The 15,690-nt window shown below is 43.4% G+C and overlaps 1 protein-coding gene across 3 annotated transcripts in view; it reads left to right on the top strand.

Moving 5' to 3' along the window:
* Positions 1 to 15,690, top strand: part of LOC311052268 (adhesion G protein-coupled receptor D2) — a 156,828-nt gene that overhangs the window by 12,005 nt on the left and 129,133 nt on the right. For all 3 annotated transcript variants that reach the window (XM_084067158.1, XM_084067159.1, XM_084067157.1), the window contains 10 exons: positions 476 to 549; positions 1,860 to 2,183; positions 4,069 to 4,180; positions 5,213 to 5,359; positions 5,482 to 5,590; positions 7,459 to 7,570; positions 8,820 to 8,875; positions 9,760 to 9,886; positions 11,094 to 11,197; positions 13,683 to 13,785. In XM_084067158.1, coding sequence (XP_083923284.1) covers positions 476 to 549; positions 1,860 to 2,183; positions 4,069 to 4,180; positions 5,213 to 5,359; positions 5,482 to 5,590; positions 7,459 to 7,570; positions 8,820 to 8,875; positions 9,760 to 9,886; positions 11,094 to 11,197; positions 13,683 to 13,785 — 1,268 coding nt within the window. The remainder of the gene's footprint in view (positions 1 to 475; positions 550 to 1,859; positions 2,184 to 4,068; positions 4,181 to 5,212; positions 5,360 to 5,481; positions 5,591 to 7,458; positions 7,571 to 8,819; positions 8,876 to 9,759; positions 9,887 to 11,093; positions 11,198 to 13,682; positions 13,786 to 15,690) is intronic.

Genomic DNA, 15,690 nt, shown 5'->3' with positions numbered 1-15,690 from the left:
CCCTTTAGCACTTGGAGATTTGTTTTTCAACCACTTACAGTAAACCCTATATATTTAGTTGACCGCAGTCCCCCAGGGGTCTATACGAGCCCCCCCCCCCCTCATTGTGTCTCTGTACACCAAATAGCCGATCTACAAGCTTGTAGATCTGCTATTTTAGCCGCATGGTCGCCCCCAGAATAGGGACTCTAGGGTTCAAGTGGTTAATGTAAAATGAGTCAAAACATTTAGCGTACAGTGTATATATATATATGTATATGTATATTTTCAGTATATGTAATAATGTTGATGATGGTGATTGCAATTAGTTGTTCATGTAAATAATATTTCTATTTATGCCTAGGTATGATTATGATTAGTATAATATTATCATCATCATCATCATCATCATCATCATCATCATCCTCGTCATCCTCGTCATCATCATCAAAGTAATTAAAGTTGTAATTCTGATTCTGATTCCTATTATTTTCAGAAGGGGTGGAGGGCATGGGCTTTCCCAGGACGGCGTTCTTCACCAAACTGAGCAGGGACCCTCTGGCTAAGCCTGTGAGTCGTTCGTTTTGTATCCCATCTGTAACCTGTTATTACCCATTACACATCATCCCCCACCACGTGTCCATAACCGCAGCGTGCCGTCACGGTTCGATTCCCATGGATGAGATGCCTCACACAGTCTGTGTTGAAGTTGAGCAACGACCAGACCACTGCCACGAGAACCCCGAGAGGAGGATTTTAATACAGTATGCCCACAAAGTCTTCCACTGGTTCAACGTCTCTCTGGACCTCTGTAGCTTTTATATTAGTAGTGAGTGATGTGGTTTATACTGTACTGTACCTTCCAATGAACTCACCAGCAACCTGACTACGGTATATAAATAACTGCCTTAAAAGTGATGTTGAACTTTGGTAGAACCTTGGCTTGTACTGGGGTCCAAATAGTGTCAGACAGGGCAGCTTGATCAGTTGTTGCTGTGGTCCTTGGGTGGGGAAACACAGTGTCTTTTTCTCTTAGGGTGGTGAAAAATATAATGTTTTAGCACATGGACAAACATTAACAAAACCGATTCTGCCAACGTATTAAACAAACAAACAGAGACCTGGTACTTATATTTGGTGGGAAGGTGAAATGGCTCTATTCATGTTTTAGTAACCTTTTGAAATTGAAAGAAGCCACAGTAATTCATAGGTTAGCAATGTCAGTGTAACACGTCAATGATGGACCAGATATATTGGTCCATTTATAATATTTATATATTGGCAGAATTTGCTGACTTTGCGTTATTTCATGTGCTAAAAAAAAAGATTTTGAAGGTCCGGGTGGCATAGGGGAAAAGTTCCTTCCCACCAACCACCATGGAGACTGTGATTCCATTCCTCCACGGTGTGCCTTCGGCTTGACCCCGCGCTCTGATCAGTAATAATAATAATATCTAAAAATGGTCCCTAGAATCTGTTTGCCGCTGCCTTTCAAAAGACTATGTAATAAACGCTTTTAAAAAAGTGGGAAGGTTGAGACAGGGGGGGTGTGCAGTTAGCTGGGGAAAGCCATATAGAAGAGGTGGGTTATGAGAGCGGTTTTGAAGGTTTGGACCATGGGGGCTTTTTGGGGAGTATTGGGGAGTGCATTCCACAGGGTTGAGGCAGCAAAAGCAAAAGGGGGTCCCCAGCTAAAGTAGGGCGCCGAGCAGAAGGCCCTGTCACCTAGGTACAGTACGTAGCTCGGTCTTGAGGGGGGGGGCTGGAGAGTGGTTAGTGTTTGTAGAGCGATGGTTGCGACTTGAGGTTTGTAGGTGGAGACTGCTTCTTTGAGGTAATGTGCTCAATAAATAACACATGCTCTGTTCTTCTCTCTCCAGGTGATGGATGAGTTGAACTCCTCCTCCTCCAGGGACAGAGACCTGTCCTCGGAGCAGCGGCTGAGCGGAGCGCTTCTCACCGTCATGGAGGCCAGCGGCACCGGCGGTCTCCTCCTCCTGGCCCCTGCGGACGCCCTCTACCTCTCCCAGCTGATGGAGCTGGATGCTGCTGCTGCTGCTGACAGAGAGGAGGACGGAGGGTCTTTGTCCGGGGCGGACCGGGCGGAGGCGATGGTGTCCATAGCCACTAACTACCTGAAGATGTCCAGCTTGATCCTGGAGCCTGACGTGGCGTCTCAGTGGACTGGACACATGGAGGACGGGGTGAGAGAGGGAAGGCTGGTTGTTGGCTGTTGCTTTTCTCGTCTGTCATTAACCCACTTAAACTCCAGCATTCGTATTGTGGGGAAAGCTTTCGCAGAAAATAGCAGATTGACAAGTATCTCCAATAATCGGAACCTCTCCCTCCGTTGTATAGCTCTGAGATGAGGTTCCACTGCGTCGGGTGCCGGCAGATTGCGACAACGGCCAATATTGTTGATTCTTACCCTTTTCCGCACATCATATCCAAAAAGCGGGAGCATGTGGACTGGGGTCGACTGGCCACAGGCTGACTAAATCAGCGATTTAAACACTTGTTTCAACCTGTCAGTTAGATTTTCTTGACCGACAAAAAATAAAGGGATATTTACTCGTGACCCATTTGGCTTGGGAAATAAAATCACAAAGAAATAAAATCATTACTTCTGGTTCCTCACTTAAACAGCTCAGGAGCAACTGACAAAGATAACAGACAATGTTTGGACTCATTGCAACACGTTGTGAGCTTGTCGGTCGGCTATTTTCAACGAAAGCTTTCCCCACAATAACAGAAAACAGAAAATACACTAGTATAGAGCCCGGAGGGACTCCGATCAATCGTATAGGGTTGAAGTGGTTAAGTGTGCAGATTATTTTTACCTGGTGCCTGAGTCTGGGGGTTTCGAATCCACCGCGGTGACCGTGTGTCCGGCTTTGTCGAGTGTCTATGAGGAACACTATTGGCCTGTGTTTGGGGGAGGAAAGCCAGGTGGGGAAGGGTGGTATTTATCACTGCACGTACTCCTACAGGCTGGGGCCAGGGTGTAGCTGAGCCAGTACGATACAACAGCAGTAGTCTCGCATAGCCAGACAACTATTCCACGATCTCCGAATGCTATATAATATAGAGTCTGGAACTACACCTCCCGAAATCCGGAAGGTGTCACCTGGAAGCTGTCATCTGTTCGTCATTTCCGTTCACGAAAATACTAAGCAGCAAGCTATATTATGCTTAGATGATTTAAATGTATATTCGAATTAATCTGCACGACTGTAAAGACGAAACGGAAGTGGCGAGGAGGCGTCACATCCGCTTTGTCGCTTGATCATTTTCAGAGCTTTCATGCTCCAGAGACAAGACTGTATGACAAAAGCATTTGAAAATTGTGGGAGGCAACAGTCTGGCTCGCGAGACTACAACAGCAGTGACAACACACAGAAATGTGTGTGGGGAGGAATGATTGGCTTGATGACTAAATTGGGGAGAAACGGAGGGTAACAAACGAACAAACCAAAAACCCTGAATCTTGTCATTCTATTGTGAATATTGTGGACAAGTGAATATCTGATATTTTCTGTCTGATATACAAATCTCATTCCATCATCCTCATTGTGCGTTCATACTAGCAGCGACAAAAGCTACAAAAACGACCAAACGTGGTCAGATACACTGTTGCAGAGTGGAAGTGTTGCTCAACACACTCGTTGATGTGGTGCACCCTCACGGGTCCATTTGGTTCCATTTGTACACTCTCAGAGTTACAGACCAGTAAGGGTCCATTTGGAACCCCCCTCAAGTAACCCATAGGGTCCCTGGACCTCACTTTGAGAACCAATACAATAATATGGTTGCAATACTGTATTATATGGTTGAATTTGTGTTCATCCAAAAATTATAATGAAGGCCAAAATTATATAGATTTTTTAAAATATAGGAATCGTTAAAGGCAACCGTTAAGGAATCTTTTTTAAATGTATTTATGTATATGGTATAGACATGTACATAGCAAACAAAAAGACCATGTAAAACACACATACAATCCCCCCTCCTTCTGTTGCTTTTTTTTGCTGCTAGTTTGGATGCAACATACTGGTACAGCACGTGTGTGATGTTGATTGTCTCAATCAGGTGAGCGTGGGACCGTTCACCGTTGTGAAGAGCATTGACCAGCTGACTGAAACGCTGGCCGACGTGCTGGCTTCTGAAGGAAGAGGCTTCACGCTGACAACCAAGAACATAGGTAATCATTCATTTGGATTCCATATGAAGCATCTTTCCATGTCTTCTATGGAAAGATGTCGTGCAGCGAAAATAGCCTATCTACAAGCTCTCTTTTAGATGGGCTATTTTTGGTCATTATTTTAAGATTAGAGCATTTCAGGAAACAAAGTCTTATGCACACCTGATCGGCTCAGAGACGAGTAATAATACATTTTATTTATAACGCACTTTACATTCTCTCAAATCTCAGAGTGCTACAGATTAAAAGCATGGCATAAAAACAGCATAGGCAACAAAACAATTACAAGAGACCCAACTAGGCTAAACTAAAGGGCCAATATTAGATATTAAAACTCAGTATGAAAAACGAACAGAAGGAAGTGCGTAGGCAGGGATCAAAGTATGAGAATTTAATATTGTATTGATATCATGATATGAGACTAGATATCCTCTGGGATCGTAATATCGTGATATGACATAAAGTGTTGTCTTGGCCTGGTTTCAAATACATGAAATGTGCTGTAAGTGATTTTGTTTTGGGGGGGTGTTCAAATAATTTTAGAATAGCTCTATTAGTATTAGAATAGCTCTGTTAGTGATCATTACGATGGAGTGTTTGTTCAAGGTTTGCTTTCTGTCCCTGAAATTTTTTATTTTATTTTATTTCTTCTGCACTGTCATTTCTTTAGTTTTTATTGCATTCTGATGTCCTGTTATAATGTGTTTCCTGCGCTTAATGTTTTGTGTAAAGCACATTGAAGTACCCTGTTCAGTTTTGGACATAATATGAGGTTTCCACCCGGCAGCGACGATATGATCGTCTCTATCGGGTGGAAACCTCATACTGTATGTCCAAAACTGTTACTTTTCAGGATTAAAAAGTATCAAAAGTAGCAGATCTACAAGCTCAAAACACGTTACTTTGTGTCACATTTCAAGCTTGTGGATCTGCTACTTTTAATGCTGTTGTGTGACGCTGTTAGTATGATCAAGCAGGGCATTCGTTTAAGAAAAAGTCATATGTCTGTCCTCTTGTCTCCCGTGTGTCCAGATGTGTCCATGGAGTGGAAGGAGCTGTCAGGGAAGAGTGGCAGCTCTGTGTTCAAGCCGTCTGCTCTGAACCCCAAAGCCGACAGCAGAAGCAGACAAGACAAGCTGCTCATCTCTGACACAGAGGTCCACAGAATACACTCACTGGGTAAGACACACACACACACACACACACACACACACACACACACACACACACACACACACACACACACACACACACACACACACACCTGCTTTTCATTGTGCTGTATGTAACTGTCCTGTCAGGCTATAAGGACGTGATGGTGATCCATACGTACTACAGACATCTCCATCAGATCCTGTCTGGAGAACCACAGGAGCCCTCCTCAACACACAAGCCGGAGCGCAACAAAAGGTACATCAACTCTTCTATAAGACCTTCTGTTTTCTTCTACTGCTTCTTAAAGGGAAATTTCAAACATGTTTGGGGTGATTTTAACGTCTACTCAGGCTTTTGTGAACACCCCAGAGAGTTTTTAGGTCGCTTGATTCAGTATTTAGATATTTGATATTCATTTTATCAGACATGTCCCCTTCCTATTGTTACTTTAAACTCCATTTTAACCATGTTAGATTCATTGAAAACACCCATGACTGTTATTGGCCTTCTAATACGTGAGGGGGGCGTGTTTTTTCGACTTGTTTTTTACTAAAAAAATAAAATACAATAAAGAAAAATGAAAATAAATGGAAAAAGTACTTCGCGTATTAGAAGGATAATATTAGTCAACAGAACCAAGGATGGGTGTTTTCAATGAATCTACCAGGGTTAAAATGGAGTTTGAAGTTACAATGGGTTTGTATAGAAAGGGGGCGTGTCAGATAAAATGAATATCAAATACTGAATCGAGCAACTGAAAAAGTGTGTTGGGTGCTCACAAAAGCCGAAGTAGACGTTAAAATGAAATATCCCTTTAACACCTTCGTGGACAAGTACTTTACCACCTGCGCTACCTGAGTGCAGCCTTTATTTGCTTTATTATCCACATTTCCTGGTCTGCGGAGAAACACAGACGTTTATCAGTCTGTTGGGAGAATTTCCTACATTTACCGTGACAATACAGTCATTACTTTGGAGTGAACCAATGGGCATTATTTATGCCACCAGGTTTCAAAAGTATCACCTATCAAATTAGTTATATGTTACGAAATCTTTCAGAAATAGCTCTTACCTTAATACATCTGGTTCAGTCCGTTTTAATTTGACATAGGTTGATCGGCCATCATGCAGTGTTGAACAGAGTTTGAGAGAAAATTATCAGACAAAAAAAAATAATACATGGCCTCACGGGGGGATTGTGTTAAACCAGACGCTTAATGTTACTGTTGTAACGAGAAAGAAACTAGATGTAGTTGATGTAATCAACCACATACTGGAGGGAACATGTCTTGTGGGGAATCAGTAATGCATTGTGTGCTCCATCCACAGGCTCACAACATGTCGCAGGGTGCGAAGTGTTTTGAGCTTGTTGATTGGCTATTTAAGGCATGCAACACCATCGTATGACGAAGTATAAAATCAGGCTTAACTGAAACGCTGGGATGAAATACATTGGATGCCTCAGGTGTCAAAGGTCTAGTCTCTAGTTGGAGGGCGGTAGCGTTAATGTTTTATCGACAGCGCAATCGATGGTTTCACAAGTTTGACACAGCAGTGGAGTCGGTACAGCTGGTGCGAATGGACTGAGGTCCTAAATGCAAAGGAAAAGCCCACCACAAGAACACTGGCTTTTAATTGCATTTTTATTTAAACGTTTCGTTTTTGGTCTTTGCATCCGATCCAGTCCACATGGTGCTCCAAATAAATTGGATGAGGGACGTAATATTTGTTTTGGCGGTTGCATACGGCTGACATTGGTCAAAGATGTGCAGTACATAGTTAGCTGAATATTCCCTGACACATCCACATCAGGGATGCCACATCACGGCGACAATTTTGGCTCAAAATACTCTGGAATCCCTGTGCTGACTGGAGATTCCATTATGGAGATTCCATAATGGAACTCAGAAATAACACTGCTCTGGGTTGTTATAGGCTGAGCGTGCCAGTTTTTTGTTTTTTTTGCTGGTATTTTTCAACTTGCAAACAAAGAAAATAAGACAAAAGGATACAAAACAATGTATGTTAGAGCGTGCCTATTCACCGCCTCAAACTAGAGACCATTGTGTGTTTTCTTATCTCAGTGTATGCTACTGTTCATGTCATCTGTTCTTCTCCACCAGCGCTCGGTCGGGCCATCTGGCCTCTGCTGTGATATCGGCCACGGTCAGAGACCCCTCCAAGAACCACAGCATCCCAGTGGCCGTCCAGTACACCCTCTCCTCCTCGCATGTGGTACGTGCCACTGTCATTCTCCATGCCTAGGCTGTTAACACTACTTACATTTATGGGGGGAGTGTAAATACGGACAGAGGTAGAGGCAGAAAAGGAGCAGGCCTAGTATGGGGGACTCCGGTCAACAAAGTATACATAGGGTTTAAGTGGTTAATTTCCATCCTTATAAGACTAAGAATGTCTTTTTTCCTATAATGCATAACTGTGCTAACTGCAGTCTCAGTGAAATCCACCTGAACAGGTCACATTTTTATGGCGGTAATTAAGTAAACCTGCCAGTTGTTTCCATACATTTGTAGCCATGGTTTCCCATGTTTCCTGCCGTAATTTATCTTTCTGGACAGTTTCTTGAATCAGATGTCATTCATCTGGATACTAGTGGAGGGATCTGCTTTATTTCGAGACATAAGTCATGGATGATTGGTGGATGTCGGCTGACCCAAACCTGACCCCCATATCATGACTGGAGGAAGTATCCCAGTTATATCTATCAGCCCTTTTCTCCCATTATCCAAGCGTTCTGAATCAGCTGAAGCTGTCTGAGTCATAGAACTCCATTTGAACCGTCAGGGCACCCAAAAGTCTGACTAGGAGCTGGAATATTTGTGTTTTTGTTCATGTCAGTGGTCTTGCTGATAGACAGACCGTTGATGGAGATATCTCTGGATGACACAACACTCACATGGTCAGCTCCGACCAAAACAAACACATGCTGAGTGATTGACACTCCATGGACTCTGTCCTTGTTTTTTTCTCTTTGTCTTTTTTTAACATTGGGTCTCCAAGCCCAACCTCATGCCAGAGCCTCCATCCATGCAAACATTTTATCCCTGGCGACGGATCAACTTGTCACAAATCCAACGCCAACGGTGGTGGTCATTCATTCTGGAAGAAGTGCTCCAGTCCTCGCATGCTGGGGATCGGAAACCGGTTGACAAGAGAAGGAAAAAATACGGCAACGACCTCTCACCGTTGTTACATCAACGGGTCCAAACAGAGCGTGCATGTCATTAACCTGACAAACGTACTGTAGTTTACATTCTGAGGAATGGCAGAGGGGTTACTTATGGCGGGCCGTTTTTTCCTTTCCCCCCCGCTGGCTTTTATCCATGTTGCTTTTGGCTGGTCAGGGTCCAAGCTTTAGCAAGAGAGAGAGAGAGAGAGAGAGACAGACGGACAGAGAGATTGAGAGAGAAGGAGAGAGAGAGTGAAAATTAGAATGAGTAAAACCATGTGTTTCTGTCTCTAGGTGGAGTATTCTCAGCGGTTAACGCCTGTTTGTGCTTTCTGGAATTTCAGCCTGATGTAAGTATGACCCACAGCCCCACTGGAGCTGTCACAGTGATTGAATGATACAATCATAGAATGTTACTTGCATTTCTACTAAGCGGCACTATGTAACTATTCTTTTAATGAATAAAATGTCATTTTGTCCAATCTGTATGGTATAGTATGTTAATACAATATATAACTTATACAATTGGGGTGGTTATACATTTTGTCTCCCTGCTCTTCTATTGAGACATTTAGATCCTAGTGTCCTGTGGTGAGACATGACACCTTTGACACCATCCTGTTTCTGGTTTGACACAAATTTTGACCTGATGGTCAAGATTAAATTTATCCCCTGAGCAAGCAGGCAGGCTCTATTAGCTCAATGGCCGGTGTGGAATAGCGCCGTTTTAACACGTTAACTCTAACAACCATGTTATTAGAGTTCACACAGCTACCGAGGCAAAAACAAAACATCATTGGTTGAAATGTATAATTCGCAATCATAAACACACACACACACACACACACACACACACACACACACACACACACACACACACACACACACACACACACACACACACACACACACACACACACACACACACACACACACACACACACACACACACACACACACACACACACACACACACACACACACACACACACACACACACACACAGGGGGATGGGGAGGAACCTTTTTAAAGGAGCATGCTGAAAGACGTAATTATCATCATGTCAAACCAAATAGATTTACTTCATGTTGATCAGTTGCATGTGTGTGTGTGTGTGTGTGTGTGTGTGTGTGTGTGCGTGCGTGCGTGCGTGCGTGCGTGCGTGCGTGCGTGCGTGCGTGCGTGCGTGCGTGCGTGCGTGTGTGTGTGTGTGTGCGCGTGTGTGCGTGCGTAGGCGTAGTCACTCCAACAGCTGGTCCAGTGAGGGCTGCAGGGTGACCCGTATAGGCTCTGATGTCACTTCCTGTATGTGTAACCACACCACCAACTTTGCAGTGCTGATGAATTTCTTGGAGTCAACGGTAACTGTACTGTTTATATCCCTTTAAATACCTTTAATAGCAGCGATTCTCAAACCTTTTCCTGTCAAGAACCCCCAAATTGACACATATTGGCTCACAGACCCCCATATGAAAACATATGCCCGGCACCCCCATAAGAGAAGTTTTTTTTACGGCAAAAGCAGTGATTATCAAACATTTTAATTTCAAGGACGCCCAGTTGATACATTTTGATATCTGGGACCCCCAATCTTTACTGTAGTTGATCTGTGTTCATTTAACTTTAGCCATTTCATTCTGAGAATGTACAACAGGTCCCATCTGTACACTCTCAGAGTTACAGACCCATAAGGGTCCATTTGGTTCCTAACTATCAACAATGTGGCTGGGGATCCCCTGGAACCCCTTCAAAGAACCCTGGGGTTCCCCGGACCCCACTTTGAGAACCACTGCTTTTATAGTTGTCAAAAACACGCAATGTGGATCTAGAATTATTAGTGAATATTGTAAGTAAATTTGTGCAGCATTTTTTTTAAATTTCTTATTATTTTTGGTGTGCAGTGTTGCATGTCGACCAGTAGATGTCCCTCTGAGCCTGCAGATCCTATTAACGATGCATTAGCAGGATTTTTCCTTGGGATAATGTGTATTATACTGTGTACCAAATCACATTCCTTTTGACAAGATCACGGTGATAGATGAGAACGCGCACACATGAACGCACAGTGCACACACACACACACACACACACACACACACACACACACACACACACACACACACACAATTTCACAGAAGGCGACAACAAGATTAGGTACTGTATCCTTTTTCGGGCGTGTGAGTGTGTGTAACTGTTCTTCGCATTTCTTGAGAACCACGATCAGACTTCAAACGTTAAACACAGAGGACCCGAGGGAGAGCACTGCCCAGCGTAAAGTTGGTCGGATCAGTGGTTCTCCAAAAATATCAGAGGTAAAAACGGGTTCCCAACGGGCAACGGCCTACAGTAGGTATAACAAATGCATGTAAGATTTAAATGTTTATTTTATGAGTTTGCGGTGAGGACAACAAAACAAGTTAAGATATTTTAATGAAAGACGGTTCATCTCAGTATTCATCTCTCTGTCTCTCTCTCTCTCTCTTTCCATCTCTCTCTCTCTCTCTCTCTCTCTCTCTCTCTTTCTCTCTCTCGTCTCCCTCCTTTCCGTCCATCTCTCTCTCATTCCAGTGGAGTCCAGAGGAAGAGGCCATTCTGACCAAACTGACGTTCATTGGATCCGGGGCGTCTCTGTGTGCTCTGGTGGTCACCTTGATGCTGTTCACTGTACTGGAGTGAGTGTCTGCTATTACCGCTAACCCAGTCACCACCTCTAGGTGCATAAACACCAGTGAACGTGGTTGAGCCAACCGTGGTCCCCAAACTCAACACACTCTCACTCCCCAAAATGCATATTGTGACTTTCTTGGGAAATGTGACCAAACGTCTAATCCATGAAGATCATTGACGCATCTGTGTCATTTTAAGATTTATTTGGCTATTCAAAAATATCAGATATGCAAGCTCATAGCGTGGCACTCATGCTATTTCTGAAAAAAAAATGCAAAATATATTTTTCAAAGCAAACATTTGTAAAATATTTTGTTCCAGGGACCCCCAGAAGCAAACATTTGAGTTACAAATGTTCGCTTTAAAAAGTATATATTCAAAGATTTGCAAAAATTTTCACGATAAAAAAAAGAGCAGATCTACAAGCTGCCGCGTTATGAGCTTGTATATCTGCTATTTTTTGAATATCAAAAGAATTCTAAAAATGACACAGATGCGTTCCCGGTCTTAATGGGTTAACAGTGACTGGAAGGGTACCCTTCCAGTCAAACAGTGCCTTCCCGGGAACTTCCGCACTCCAGGAATGCACAAGTGCAGTTCTCAAACCCAGAACGTCAAATGGTCCGCCAAAAAAACTGTTAAAGCAGACTTTAACGAGAGGCATTAATTACCGTGATTACAGAATCCACTAAAATAATCTCTCAGCTTTATAGAAAACAAATGCAAATGGCTAAAGTTGGCTGAATCAACCCTTTATCCTATATTAATAGATGATCGGCTATTCTTGCCCTTTTTTTTACGTAAAAAAAAAATAGCGACGCCAGGGTTAATGTGGTTCAACAAAGAACGAATGGTGTCTTCTCCAGCAACATGTCTGCTTCTATGCTGCCTGCCCCGCTCTCTGCTCTTAATGCCTCTCTGGGTATTGAACGGCGCTAATCCAGTAATTAGTGTTGTCTGCGTGCGAGTCCACTCACAAGCTTTATGGTGGCATTCAGCCCGCCGTTAATTAACGTTAGGGTCACCTGGGGAGATCCTGCTAGATAGAGGAGTGGCCCCCGACAATTTACGACTGACCTAAATCAGAGAACGCATGCAATGCTGTTTACACACACATGTGCATGCACGCACACACATCAGCACGCACGCACGCACGCACGCACGCACGCACGCACGCACGCACGCACGCACACGCACACACACACACACACACACACACACACACACACACACACACACACACACACACAGGCACATACTCACCACCAAGTTTGAATATGATTTAAAGAATCCATAAACTCCATAATTCAAGGTTATCAAGATATTTTCCATATCTCAGAACCACCTCGCCCGCACACACATAGTCGCACAGTCACACATACACACACACACACACACACACGCACACGCACACACGCATGCGCGCGCACAGTCGCACACACACACAAACACACACACACACACACACACACACACACACACACACACACACACACAGATTGCTAGAGACAGCCACGTTGCACTGAGGTGCTTGCGACCACGCCATCATACCGTGAAATGACGTCGTCCGTCACAGCTGCCGATGCAGGATATAGACGAGTGTAAATAGAGTAAATTCATCACACAGTTAATGAACAGCTCTGTGAAACATTTATCGCTGTCGGGTGGAATTACAAAACATTTTTATTATCCATTTTTATTATTATTTTATTATTTATTATGTTATTATTAATAGTGAAATATCCTTGAAAACTGCTATTTCCGTGGGGCATTAATTGAAAAACTTCATAAAAAAGAAATGTGCTTTTCTGAAACACTCAAATGAAACATTATTAGGCTTACCGACCCATTCTGTCTCAAGATTCATATACACATAATTGCTGTGCAAAATGAAAGGGTTCCAAAGTGGAGAGCTCTCAGGCTTAATGGGATACTTGACAATTATCCACTTATCTAAAGCTTTATGATTGAAAAGAAATGCTACACATTCTACTTTGGAAGAATTGAATTAAGAATTTCTTTAAGTTCATCATTTAATATTTCTTTGAATACAAAATACTTTATCAAACCAGGGTTGAAATCATCCACCATTTCTTTTATACTCTTTTTGTTTTACACTTGAAATATATTACATATATGTATGTATGCAACAGTATGATTGGAAAACTAGTTGGATTGAAAAAGGTGCACTCGTTTTTCAGAGGCGCGCCGTCTGAAGGGGACACGAGAAGCACCGCAGAGCGAACTTAGGCGCGTGAGTCGCCATGCCGAAAGTTGCAAAGTCACCTTCAGCCGACTCAGCGCAGTCCGAGTTATGTCGTAAATCGTAAATCATCGCCCCCCCCCCTAGTCTCGGTACCTCCGAGACGTCATATCTGTTTTTGACAGGGGGGCCCCGACCTGCCGCACAAAGCATTTCTGCAAGAGACTCCACCATGTGTGGATTGACTAAGAATTAAGATTTTTCTTCTGTGTGTCCACTCTACGCAGCATCCCTAAATCGGACCGGACCTCCATCCATAAGAACCTGTTTGTGGCTCTCACCCTGGCCCAGGTGGTTCTGCTCTGCAGTGGATCAGCCATCCACAACAAGGTACCAAACGTCAACCTTCTGCTGTCTGCCTCTGAAATCTCAGCCTGCCAACGTGCTACTCTAGTTTAGTTAGCATTTACTTATATGCACTTGTATTTGTGCAAAATGTAAGAAAGACAGAAACTGGAAATGGATGTTCTGAAAGTGAAACATAGAACCTTCCCTCACCTACAAAATGTCAGTAGTGGAGGTAGAGCGGCTGTCCGGGAAAACTGAAGGTTTCTGGTTTGATCCCCGGCGCCTCCTGGCAACATGTCCAAGTGTCCTTGAGCAAGACACTGACCCCTGGCTGTTCCCTGAGCGCCCCTAGTTGGCAGCCCACATTTAATCCTATACCAAATTTCCCTACAGATCTGACCACTTAACACGGCAGCCGATAGACCATGAGTGGTCCGCTTGTATTTTCAGAGCATGTTTATTTTAATAATCAATCATTTAAGCTCGTCTTTATTGGTATCAAAATAAAAATAAAACGTTTTTTTAAAGGGATAGTTCACCCCATGGAGACTTGAATTCATGGATATTTTTTTGTTTTTGTCGCATTCCAATAATTTGATGACCCGCAGCGACAAAGAGTCCTCTTTGTGTCTCCTACCGGAACCGCTGCCTACCGGTCCGCTGGTCATCAAATTATTGGCTTAGCAATGCGACAAAAACAATTGTCCATCATGAATTCAAGTCTCCATGGGGTGACTAATCGATAGAAAAAAATATTTTTTGGGGGTGAACTATCCCTTTAAGGTTTTAATGAAAAAAATACCATGAAATTCTACATTAACATATTTTCATTATAATCTTAGTGTTTTGCCAATTATTTGCAATCACTGATCTACTACACAGATGAATCCCGGATTGGAGCAATTCATTCACATAGAGCCTTATCTATTTCCCAGTGCGTCCACTGGCTTGTCAATAGTCATCTTAATGGAACTGGGACAGTGTGAGCTATGGTGGTGCAGGCCACCAGTAAAACTAATGTGCTTTGGAACCTGTGAATGTGACATCAGTGACCACTAATGTCACATCCGTCACATGCGCAACACATGGACCCGTCACTCAATGGTCTGGACGTTGTCGTGACCTCTGACCTCTCACCCCTTGGTCAAGTCAGGATGTGGTGACTGGCCAGTGTGATGTTGTTGTTTTTGTTTTCCCCTTCATACATGTAGTGTGTGTGTGTGTGTGTGTGTGTGTGTGTGTGTGTGGGTGGGTGGGTGTGTGTGTGTGTGTGTGTGTGTGTCAAATCATGTCCCCACACGTATAGTGAAAATTGAGAAATAAATATTGTGACAAAAGTGGTTTTATGGTTAAAAAAATATTTGGGGAGTTGGTTAGGATGGGTTAGAGTTGGTTGGAGTTATGCCTGATTTATACTTAGTTGTATGCTGGTGTAGTGCACAGAACATAGCTGATTTACAAGCTCACAACACGTTGCGCTTCGATGCTTTGTGAGCTTGCAGATCAGACATTTTTGGCTCTTTAGGCTTGCGGATAAAAAGGAAAGATTGTTGTAAGAATTGCATTCGTAAAATGGCAGTCTTTCTGTTGGAAAGGTCAATATGTCAGGCTGCCCTGCTAGCAGGCATTGGGCCTTTGATCTAGGTCAGGCTGCCCTGGGACCTTTGATCTGCTAATGAGAGCTTATTAAGACACACCTGCTAGTTCAATTATCAGAGGTAGACTCAGCTGTGTTAGCCAGTTAGTCTTCAGTTTTCAGTATCACTCCACAGATCAACTCCTTGCAGAGAGGTGCATGCTTGTGCGTCACTGACGTTTAGTAAGTGATACCACAATCAATGTACAACTCTGCCAATCACCTGCTATGAATGGAAGTAAAGCCACAGTCCCCACTGTGTAAACTGCAACTTTGACTCTGAATGTGTTTTTGCCGACACACCAAGGCGG

Source organism: Gymnoscopelus microlampas, assembly GCF_963454915.1.
Source record: "Gymnoscopelus microlampas genome assembly, chromosome: 9".
NCBI classification, from domain to species: Eukaryota; Metazoa; Chordata; class Actinopteri; order Myctophiformes; family Myctophidae; genus Gymnoscopelus; species Gymnoscopelus microlampas.
The sequence above is the reverse complement of the archived record's forward strand: the minus strand, read 5'-3'. Positions and strand labels throughout refer to the sequence as shown.